Source organism: Octodon degus, unplaced genomic scaffold, assembly GCF_000260255.1.
Source record: "Octodon degus isolate 3935 unplaced genomic scaffold, OctDeg1.0 scaffold00047, whole genome shotgun sequence".
NCBI lineage: Eukaryota > Metazoa > Chordata > Mammalia > Rodentia > Octodontidae > Octodon > Octodon degus.
In genome coordinates, this window is record NW_004524623.1 from 13,453,504 (window position 1) to 13,465,308 (window position 11,805).

At 46.6% G+C, this 11,805-nt stretch overlaps 2 protein-coding genes across 3 annotated transcripts in view; one reads left to right on the forward strand and one right to left on the reverse strand.

The window, feature by feature from the left end:
* Positions 1-11,805, reverse strand: part of Amn1 (antagonist of mitotic exit network 1 homolog) — a 65,277-nt gene that overhangs the window by 41,300 nt on the left and 12,172 nt on the right. For both annotated transcript variants that reach the window (XR_002821320.1, XM_004632180.2), the window contains exon 3: positions 11,165-11,309. Coding sequence is in view for 1 of the 2 variants with exons in the window: in XM_004632180.2 (XP_004632237.1) it covers positions 11,165-11,309 (145 nt within the window). In the remaining variant the exon portion in view is untranslated. The remainder of the gene's footprint in view (positions 1-11,164; positions 11,310-11,805) is intronic.
* On the forward strand, positions 3,796-4,103 carry LOC101580211 (small nuclear ribonucleoprotein E). Its single transcript, XM_004632179.2, has one exon. The coding sequence runs from the start codon at positions 3,803-3,805 to the stop codon at positions 4,079-4,081; it is 279 nt and encodes a 92-aa protein (XP_004632236.1). The 5' UTR covers positions 3,796-3,802; the 3' UTR covers positions 4,082-4,103.

Consider the following 11,805-nt stretch of genomic DNA (forward strand, 5'->3'; position numbering starts at 1 on the left):
AGTTAATTTTATAGAGTTAATACTATGTAAACTTAATAGAAACAAATTAACTAGTACATGCTCTCTTATAAAACATGTGTTTAGATCTCAAACATATAAAATGACCAAAATCTGACATCTTTTAAAATCTGGTCCTGACACTTAAACTTGACTAATATCTATAAATTTGACTAATATTTATTGGTTTTGATTAAACAACTTTTTTTTGTGTGTGAGAGGCACACAGCCTCTCCTATTTGGGACAGGGTCTCACTATGCAGTTCAGGCTGGTCTTGAACTCACTTTGTAGCCCAGGCTGATTGATCTTGAACTCACAGCAATCCTCTTGCCTCTGCCTCCCAAATGCTGGGATTATAGGCAAGTATCATCACACCTGCCCAAACATCTTATCATTCCAATAAGATGCACTAGTTTGTAGGGTAGTAAGTCTATTTACAGTTATTAACACTGTTTCCAAAACTTATTACAGCTATAAAAATATCCTTAATTCTTAAAGATAGTTACACCTTATAAAATCTGTTAAAGGAGTCTAAAATGTGTCTTAAGAGTAAAAACATGTAAAGATTTTTAGCTGTTATACCAGTTATTGATAACCTCATGGTACATCTGTGCTTCCCAAGTGTACAGGCCTGCAGAGATACCAAACAGAAAAACCAGTGCCTTCCAGGTTAAAGTGCTCATGATGGTAAACTTTCCAGGCTCAAGCTTCTGGCATTCCAGGTACTCGTGATAAAATGTACGTGCCAATCTACCATGAGACGGCCAGGCAGATTGTGGATATGTTTTCAGGCTTGGTCAGCTGTTATGTAATTGTGTTATAACAGTTAAAAGTTTCTAAACGCTGTGAAGCCCAGACAATATGATTCTAATGTTTAGAGATTAGACAATAATCTATAAATTAATTTATAAAGAAGTACATTCAACTTAAATATCATTCTGGTAACAAAAAAATGGTTAAAAGATAAATGAGGTAAAACTTCATGTCACTTAATATTTTGTAATCAGATAAAGATAACTGACTAAAAAGCTATTTTATACTAAGATGGACATTAAGTGTGCTTTCAAGATAATAGTATCATTGTGATTATCATGCTAAAATGCCACGTGGCCCTTAATCTCAAGTTTTCCCTATAAAGCTTTATGATTGTCATCTATTAACATTCTACAGGGATTCAACTTCTAAGACAAGCACAACTGGTAAAGAAATAACAGTTCGCTGGTTATACGATGTACTTCAAAGTACTTGCTATCTAGCTAAGATCCTAAGTTTAAGCCTATTTCTCCCACTGCAGTACTGATGTAACCAGTCTTCTCTTCTGGGTGTTCTATCACTAAGGTTTGGAGACCAGAGCTAAAAGGTAACTGGGCTTTTTAATTTATCTTTTATGTATTTAGTACAGGGTCTACAGAGTCTCAATACACAGACTGACTCATAGTGATCCTTCTATTTTCGGCCTCCCAAGTGCTGGGATTATAGGCGTGCACCAACACGCCCAGTCTTAGTCGCTGTCTCAGTGTGCCCTGGGAATGGGGCCGGCCCAGCACTCCGGGGATCAAACCCCTGTCCCTGCACCTGTCTAAACAGGCACTTTCGTCTGCTGAGCTATGTGGCCGGCCCTTAACTGGCCCAACAGTAGTCTCCCCTACATTGAAACTTCTAGCTTGAAGCAGCTATACTGCTTTTTGGCCCTGGCCTGCCAAGGTCAACAGGGACTTGGGACATGAGGGGACCTTTTCTACAAGATCCTACAACTTTAATGAATCATCCAAACTCCCAAGCAGAGAGGTTGTTGGACCCTGGAACAGGAGTCAACCAATATGGTGTGCCAAAAAAAGACAGTCAGCAGAGAGGGAAAAGTCTCCCATGCTTTCACACGAGGTGGTGCAGTCAGGCAAGGTTGTGAGCCATCGTGGTGGCAGACCTTGACAGGAGATGAGAGGCTCTGTCCCTGGCTACAAAAGGAATGCCTAAAGAGCTTTTTTTAAAAATTTATTTATTTGTGTGTGTGTGTGTGTGTGTGTGTGTGTGTGTGGCCAGCTCAGCCCACCAGGGGGCGGGGCTGGCTGGCATGCGGTGCTGGGGGATTGAACCGCGGTCCCTGTGCTTTGCTAAGCTTGTTCTAAAGTAGGTGCTTTACACCACTGAGCCATCTCACCAGCCCCAAATAAAGAGTCAGGACGGGGGCTCGAACCAGTGACCTCACGCTGTAGAGTCCGACGCATAAACCGCTGCACTAGGTTACCACCTTAAAGAGCTTTAGTTGACCTTGATAGACAGAAAGAGGTTAATTTTGATTAATACAAGTCTCGCTTTAACTTGGTCTTAAGCCCCTACCAGGAAAATATAACCAACAGATGTATAAAAATAGCACCATAATAATAAAGGCTAGATATACAAAAGAGGTCCCAATAACTGACCCCCGCCGTCAGTGTCCACTATGCCTCTAGCTGACCACTGTTACGATTCAGCAAAGCTAAATGACTACAGGGGAAACCAGAAAAGCTCAGCAACACTCTTTAAATTCTTTGACTAAAATTTTTTTTCAAAACCACCAAACTCTCCATGTTCTTACAGTTAAAGCCAGAGGGCTCTATGACAAGAAGTATCAGACTGAGGTTACCGCAGTCAGTGGCGAGGGCTACGAGCCAGATGGATATCATCACCATTCCAGTCCCTCACGAGCGCTGTCTGGACATGGCTCTGCGCTCAGCCTGCCTTTCCATCCTACTGCTCGTGAACTGCTAATAGGATTATACATGCTTTGCACTCTTGGAAACAGTCATTTATGCTCACTGAGCAGCTACCAAACTTCAAATGATCAGGCAGACACAGCCAATTACAAATGTGCCAGATTGGGGCCAGGGAGATAGCTCCGTGGCATAAGCGCCTGCCTGGAAAGCAGAAGGTCCCGAGTTCTAATCCCTGGTACCAGGAAGAGGAAAAAAAAAAGTGCCAGAGACTCTTTTTACCAGAATCCACTAGACTGACATTGTAAAGAAGCTGATAGCTGCTGATCCTCAACATGACTTCTATCCACGGCCCCTAGATTACCACTCCAGAGAAGGTCCAGCAGTGGTCTCTCCTACATCAACCCTTCTAGCTTGAAGCAGCTTTACTGAAATTTCACCGATTTTCCTCTAACTACAGTTAAGGATACCTCTTTAGAGGGGCGAATATTACAGGTGGTGAGTTTACTGACCATACCAAAAAAATCTGCCTGGTCATCATGGCAGGGGCCCAACAACAATAGCTTATGGCCTACTTTTTCTTTCCTTTTAAGGAAAAGCTTGCTCTTAGGCAAGCTAGTATTCCCCCAGTCAGCTCTTGACACCCTGCCTTAATAGCCCCAACCACCTCCCAAGATGTCACTCAGCTCTCCTCCAACTCCGACCTGACCTAAATCCATAAAAGTCCAAGGTCTCTATCTACCTGATCTCTTTAATCAGTCCTCCCAGGAAGCAATAAAGGCCTCTTTGTTTTTCTCCTGTTTCTTATCTAGGCACAAAAAACCTTACAACAGGGGCCAGGGAGATGGCTCAGTGGAATAAGCGCTTCCCTGGCAAGAGCAAGGGCCTGAGTTCAATCCCTGGTTCTGCCAAATAAATAAATAAATAAACAAACAATCAAACAAAAAACCTTAGACCAGTCAGTTAAATTAGATAGAAATTTACACATAGTCAGAAAAGGACTGGGCTCTCAACAAAGTCAGTGAAAGGCAGAGGCACCAGAAGTGTGGTTGGAGGCCCATCTAAACAAGGAAAGGCCAAGATTAAAATCACAAGGGCCAGGTCGGGCTCCGCCATGGCGTACCGGGGTCAGGGCCAGAAAGTCCAGAAGGTGATGGTGCAGCCCATCAACCTCATCTTCAGATACTTGCAGAATAGATCCCGGATCCAGATGTGGCTGTATGAGCAAGTGAATATGCGGATAGAGGGCTGTATTACTGGTTTTGATGAGTACATGAACCTTGTATTAGATGATGCAGAAGAAATTCATTCTAAAACAAAGTCAAGAAAACAACTGGGTCGGATCATGCTGAAAGGAGATAACATTACTCTGCTACAAAGTGTCTCCAACTAGAAATGATCAATGAATTCAATCAGGGAAGTGAGGCAGTGGCAATTATGATGATACGTAAAAAGGCAATTGTTTAAGTGGTTTGCCCTAGGAGTGTTTGTAAAACTTTTGTTCATATTGTTTTGACTACTCTTATGTTTTTACTGAAGGCCAATAAATGTAGAGTTGCTTTTATTAAAAAAAAAAAAAAATAAAAAAAAATAAAATCACAAGGGCCAGACTTGCATATTTCCCTGAAGGGTTAATGGAAATTTGACATTATATAGTAATGGGTACCATCCTGCCCCGTTAAATCCAGATATGCACCAGACACCTGGGCCTACCCATCCCTAAAACATTATTGCTTCAGAGCTCAGCAGACTAAAGCGTCTGCTCAGGCAGAGTGCAGTGGCCGGGGTTCATGCCTGAGTGCCACGCCAGCCCCACTCCTGGGGCGCCCTGAAGCAATAATTGAGACTGGGCATGGTGGTACAAGCTAGTAATCCCAGCGCTTGAGAGGCTGAAAACAGGAGAATCACTACAAGTCCAATCTATGTAGTGAGACCCTGTAGACCTTGTCCTAAATACATTAAAAAAAAGTCATAGATAAGCCAAGGTGAATGATGTCATCCATAAGCCCTTGCAATGTGCCCCACTTCCTTACTGGATCAACATTAGCTAGCTGCCTGTACTTGTAACCCTATATGTTGATTATACTTAGACCCATGTTGTACCTACATTCGTGACTTTAGTGTGTGAACTAACCCACGAAGGGCTTGAAAGTGGCAATCCAGTTCTGGGACCCCTCCTGTCTCTCAGGAGCTGTTCCCGTTCCCCAGTAAACATTTCCTAGACTTAATTCCCTTTATCCTTTGGAATTCATTCTTTGATTTTCAGGGGACACAAATTCAGCACGTATGACATCTATTAAGTTGGGAGTTATATTTATCCTATATCACCAGGACACGAGTTGTAGGCACTTTGAACTTAGCACCAGTCTTACATCAGACTGTTTATGTGGAGCTCCCCAAAGAGAGTCTCAGTTCCCTGAGGACAGGAATGACCCCACGATGAGAGGAAAGTAACCCTCAACCTGGGTCCCTGGCCTCAGGGACCCTTCCACTTGCATGGTGTGTTCAGCACTGTTTTGGATGGAAGCAAGAGATCCTGTGGTATCCTATCCCTTTTCTTGCTATTCCTGTTTGGCTACCCTGGTTTGGATATCACCACAGTAACCAGCAGTCACAGAAGATGGATTACGACCTACCTACCTGACCATGAACCACAGAACCTTGGGAGCTGAAGATTCTCTCACATCTCCTGTGTACGCCCCAGGACATGGCAGTGGATCTCCTCCCTGGTAGCTCCCATTTCTTCCCCTCTGGCAGCGTCCTGTGCTGACGGAGACTCTCACATTGGCTCTTCACTTCCATGGCGTCCTTGTCCCCTAGCAGGGACCCCTCTGACACAGAGGGTTGTGATTCCAAAACCAAAACCGTGCCGGGCCTCTCCGGGGGCCGATTCCCCTGTGCAAAGCCCTCGTCCTGGGATGACAACATTGTTCTCGAAGATGCAGCTCCCTGTGTGTGTCTTTCAGGCAGCCTCGACCCTCCTTGCCAAGGTACGCGGGGGCCTAGAGAGAAGAGGAGGCCCAGCCTTCGACAGCTCCTGCAGGAAGACCCGCAGCAGATCTACAAACTTGGTATCACTGTGGCCTGGGCTGCCCACGATGGCCAGGAAGCGTCAGCTGCTCATGGAGGCAAGGGGTTGCAGGACAAGCGCCCCAAAGAAGAATCAAAGCTCACCAGTGGCAAACTGGACGGCCTCGTGAATCTGCTGGAGACATTTCAGGGTGTCCACATGGACCATGATGAAAGCCAAAAGGCTGACAGTAGAAGCCAAAACACTGACAAAGAGAAGGAAAGCTGTATGCACACGGAAATTCAGACAAAGGCAAAAGATGGCGACTGGGATTTCTTCCAAGTTACTGTGGCCGAGGACCTCCAACCTGGTGGCTGTTCCCCTCCAGCCCCAGCTCAGAGCACCTGGCAGGGACAGCAGGCGTGTCGAGACTCGCCCTCATGCAGACCAGCACAAGTCACAGAGGTGGCACCACTCTCAGGGTTGCCTGCGATGCGTGAGGGACAGCAATGCGTGGAGGTGAGTAGAAGCAGCCTCCCAGGGCAAGGGCAGCCATGGGTGTGGGGACAGCGGGGGCACAGGGAGCGACCTGTGATCCAGGCTGCACCTGGGGGCAGACAGGACTCCCAGGAGACCAAGAGCAGCAAGGAAGACTCAGAGGAGAGACAGGGAAATGCCACGGGGCAGGGAGGGGCAGAGACCAAGTATGGCCATCCTGAGGGCACGGGATGTGGTGGTATTTCTGAGTACAGAGCTGCACTGAAGCTGGGCTCTTGGGTAAGAGGATGTGAGTTCCGAAAGAGATCAGAGGGAGTCCGGGGCTGTTCACATTCTGTGTCTCTCACTTGCTCTCGTCTTCTCTGCAGACTGCAGGCCAGGTGAGCAGCAGCCACAGGACAGGCAGCACAGAGCCCTCGACCTCCTTGGCATGGCTGGGGGACAACTTGCCCGAGCCCCGGGGTGTGGCTCGTCTGGCCGCGGGTCGGGCCTTGCGCTGGCTGTGGAGGACGGTCCTTCCCTCGCCACGCAGAGGACGGGGCCCTGAGCGGGCCATCTCGAGCCACCCTCAGCTGCCACCGATGCCCAGATGGCCTCTCAGAGGCAGAAGGATCAGGCCCGAGGGGCCCCTGGGATCATCAGGACCACCCCATGTCCCCACATTTTCACTCTTCGTGCTGCACCAGCTTCCCAAATACAAGAGTTTGTGATTCCTCCATGAAGCTACCTGTGTTGGCATCTTCTGGCGAGCCGTCCTCACTCCGTCCTCACTTGGTCCAAGGACACCTGCTGCCTGAGTCCCGTATTGCCCTCTCATGGTATCATAGGCAGCATGAAGCTTCCTCCATGGAAGGCGTCTCTTTCTCCCTCTCCCCTTCCTACTGCATTTTATCCCATTTTGTAGGTGTGCACCTGTCAGGCTGCGCCTCCCCACACCCAGAAGCCATCAGCACAACCTATCGACCCCACCACAGTGAGGGCCTAGGCTGCGCTCCAGGCCTGCACTCAGACTAGGAGACCCGCCGCCTCTCTGTACCTTCCCCCACTACTCTCCTGTATATAGAGATCTTGGATGAGAGGACTTGCCTGCTACATGTTCTTCTCCTTAGACCTAAATAATAGGTTTTTTTTTTTTTTTCTTCAGAACTGGGGATTGAACTCAGGCCCTTGCACTTGCCAGGCAAGCACTTATTCTACTGAGCTATCTCTCCGGCCCCTAAATGACTGGTTTTTAAAGCTAATGAAAAACCTAAATAGGCTGTAAAGTTTTGCTTCAGTTACTCTTCTCTTACTGCTGGGACAAATACCCAACACCAAAATGATGGAAGGAAAGGTTTATTTAGCTCACAGTTACTGGAGGTTTCAAAACATTGGAGGAGAGGCTGAGGTGCTGCTGTGTCCAGGACGGACCTGGACATATCTCTCCATACCTCTCAGAAAGCACAGGCTAGCCAGTTTAAGGGTTCATGCCTCTCTGGCCCTGCTCCTCTGGCCCCACCCCACCCCTCTGGTCCCACCCTGTCCTCTGGCCCCACCCCTCAAGCCACTCATTGCTCCTCCAGCCGTGTCTGCCCAATAACTTACATGAGGCTTGGGGGGGGGGCAGCTAGACACAAACTGTAACATTCTGCCCCTGGACCCCCAAAGTCTCGTGCACATCTCTTTGTCCAAAAGGCATTTCAGTCTACCTCTAAAGAGTTGCCTAAGGTCAACAGTTTCAGCATTGTGAAAAGTCTAAGTCCCAAGTCTCCTCCAAAATCCAAGGCAAGCTCTCAACTGTGAGCCCCTGTACAAATAAAATGTTAAATATATCCAACATTCAAACGCACAAGATAAACACTGCCATTTCCAAAGGTATACACAGTAGGATACAAACCACTGGGGTCAAAACAAGTCCAAAATCCAGCAGGGGAAACATTAAGTCCTATAGTTCCATGTGGAACATCTGAAGCAGTCTGTGGCAAACTGTGAGCTCCACGTGGCTCTGCCCTTATGGCACTTCTGGTGGTTGTAGCTCCCGTGGCTTTGCTCTTAGGCTGGCTTTGCTCTCTCCTTGCAGTTTCCCTTAGATGATGATCCACATTCCTGGCTTTTCCAAATTTCTGAGGTTTCCACTGAACAGGCTTCTCACTCACAGCTTCACACACTGCCCTCTCAGGGACACACCGCCTGGCCTCCCAGGCCTTCTTCTGAAATCAAGGAGGAAGCCTTCTTAACCTTAGAACTCCTGCATTCTGCATGCGCCTAAAACCAGTGCCACGTGGATGATGCCAAGGTCCGCTGCTGGCTGGAGCAGTAGCCAGGCTTTCCTCTCTCTTGGCTGCAGGGGTCGAGTGCCTGGACTGCTGAGCACTCTGACCCTGATTCTGAGGAACAAATTCTCTATGCCAGTGTCTTTCTGAAACCTGGTGTGGCTGCTGCCTCCACTTTGCAATCTGGTGTGGCCGCCACTTCCATTCTGGAACATGGCGCTCTGTGGATTTCTCCTCAAAACAAAGTCCCTCACCCTTGAGATTCTGAGGCTGCAGAGGGTGAGAAACCTTCCACCTCCTGTGATGCCCTCAGGACATCCTTTTTACTCTCCCGGTCCTCCTGGGCAATGGAGATCTCAGCTCTATCTTTGCAGTCCCCAGCCTTCTTGGCACTTCCTTTCTGGCCAAACTCATATCATTTTAGATCATTCTGCTGGGCTCTTTGCTCTTTAGTCTCAACATAAATCTGACTAAGAGCCCCCAACAATAACTATGCCACTGCCCCAATGTTTGACTTCTTTGAGATTTCCTCTGAAAAATTAATCAGTCCTCCATATTTAATCTCAGTCTCAAAGTCTCGGGACATTCAGACAAACTTTCTGCCAAGCCAAAACAAATGATCTGAAGTCCAAGAAGCAATGCAATCCTTCTTCCTAGCAGAAACCTCCTCAGTGTGGTCTTTGCAGGCAGGTTTTCTATCATTCTTCTGGTCTGAGCTCTGACCAGAATCTTCCCTCCAGAACAGCCAAGCCTGTTCCAGTACTTCGCTTGTAGGTGACAACTCCAAACCTTTCCTATCTCTTCCCATAAGCCATTCCCAAAAGCTTGTAATCCACATGGTCAGGTGTAGCCACAGCAATGACCCCACTTCTCTGGCACCCAATTCTGTATTAGTTACTCTTCTCTCATTGCTGGGACAAATACCTGACACTCAAAGTGAGGGAAGGAAAGGTAGCTCACAGTTACTGGAGGTTTCAAGACACTGGAGGAGAGGCTGGGGCGCTGCCTGTCCAGGATGACCCTCTCCACATCTCTCAGAAAGCACAGGCTAGCCAGTTGAGCAGGTTGGCCCTGCCCCTCAAGCCACTTGTTGCTGCTCCAGCCTTGTCTGCCCATAACTTACGTGAGGCTTTGGGGGAACAACTAGACACAAACCATAACAGGGTTCTTAAGATACAAACATTATCTTTCAAATTCTTACATTTGTGCCTAAACTGTTCGTAATTAATTAAAAGTGCCACCCGAAGGGTTTTCTAAAAGGAAAATGTATTACGGAAGGAAAATCTAAGTCATTAGCTTTTCTTAAACCACAGGTCAGCTCATGATTATATTTATAAAACTAACTTAAAGAACAAGGATTTCATGTTTTACTAAGATTCTTTTCCTTTCTTTCTTTTTTTTTTTTTGTGGAGCCGGGGATTGAACTTAGGCCCTTGTGCTGGCCAGGGAAGTGCTTATTCCACTGAGCCATCTCCCCGGCCCACTAAGATTATTTTCTGTGGTTTGGGTTTCAGGGTTAGGCTTTTGACTACATAAGGAACTGTGCCTTAACAGAGGCAACATTTATGTTTCAGTTAGCTGTGAAGACTTTTTATCAAGAGCATCAATTTCTACTCTGGCTTGATGAACAACCTTTATGTTAAAAGTACAGTATACTTAATAGCCTTGCTTTGGGGACTGGAGACACATGTCCACCTAGGAGTGGATGCACTGTGAGCCCGGGACCAGCAAAGCCGCACAGGCAGGCGAACACAGCCTCTGTGTCAACAGCTGGAAAGGTGGCTTAAGCAAGAGTCCGTGAGACTTCAGAGCTAAGACATGAGACAGTGTTTTCTGCTTCCTGGCAGGAAAGGTGCCTGCTTTGCCTACATCAACACTATCTGTGTACTGCTGACTGCAGACCTCTGTTGCTAGTGCTTGGTTGTACATCACAGCCATGGCCACAAAGTTTCTTTTTCCTAGTGCTCTGCCACAACCCCCACGCACTTCCCTGCTACCAATAAAAGCCCTGAGCCCCTGGACATGAGAACTACCAACAGCCAACTACCCACTGCATTTCTAGAAACCTACTGAGATAAGAAATACATCTTTTTTATTCCAAAAAAAAAGAAATCCTCTCTTGAAAGACAGAACAACTATACTGAAGAAAAAGTGAAAAATTCACTGAATCATGTACAAGCCCTGAAAATGCAGTTTAGCTACAAAAAATTACACACTGTATAGGCTGATAGCAAAATGACTCATTAATCTTATGATTAGTTGTTGTAGTATTATACCAAAAGAGCCTTATCTGAAGATGAATGGGGCATTTCTCCTTTCACTCTTCCAGCAAAATATTTCAAGTATAGACATGCATATCCATGTTTAATTTAAATGTTTGAAATACAAGGTACTGAACCACCCTAGACAGACAGATTTTTTGGGGGGTGGGGGTACCACAGATTAAACACAGGACCTTGCACTTGCTAAGCAGGGGCTTATGCTGTGAGCTATATCCCCGGCCCTACCCTAGATATTTCTTAACTGATTTTTCATCGAATTCTAATGGATGAAATTCTAATGGATTACTTTTCTGTCAAATAATTTTATGGACAAATATAATTTGTATTTCTTTGACATCATCGTACTCTCTCCTGACAGTTTCCTCTTCTTTACTCCAAAATGGTAACAGCAGCTACAGCCACCCACCCTCTTTATTCAGCGATAACAAACATACCTTCTGAAGTTATGGAAATGCGGTTTCCTTTTGAGCAATTTAGGTTTAGTTTCTTCAGTTTTCTGCAGTTACACAAGTGGAGGAGAGCAGTATCAGAGATATCACAACTCTGCAGATCTAGAGTTTGGACTTCAGGATGTAAAATCTGTAACAAATACATGTCTTTGAAAAATAAAGTTTTCTGTAAATAGAAACGATCATCCCACCGCCAGTGTTCTGGTGATCACAACCGACAAGTGGCCAGTGGGAACTACAGCAAGGACACGGGAACAGCCCACGTAGAGACAGGTATGTACGGCAAGAAAACACTAGGTCTACTTCTGGCTGGAACTGCAGCATCCAGGGCCCCACGTGCCAATGGGGAACCAAACACTGCTGAGGTGGCAGGTGCAAGCTGAGGACCCGGAGACCCGAGAGGCATCGTCACAGGGCGAGGGACTGCCTGTCCTGTAGCTGCCACTGGGACAGACTCTGCCACATGCACTGTGCTCGGCACGAGGCATTCTGATCACTTACAGGAGGACAGTGCTGCTTATCTTGGAATTTTACTTTCTATTTATCTTCTTTATCATTGGAGGACACAGTACAAACCAATCCCTACCATTCTGTGTGTGTGTGTGTGTGTGTGTGTGTGTGTGTAC

Excerpts from the sequence above, each read along its gene's own strand:
- LOC101580211 (XM_004632179.2), top strand. The coding sequence starts at position 3,803 with ATGGCGTACCGGGGTCAGGGCCAGAAAGTCCAGAAGGTGATGGTGCAG.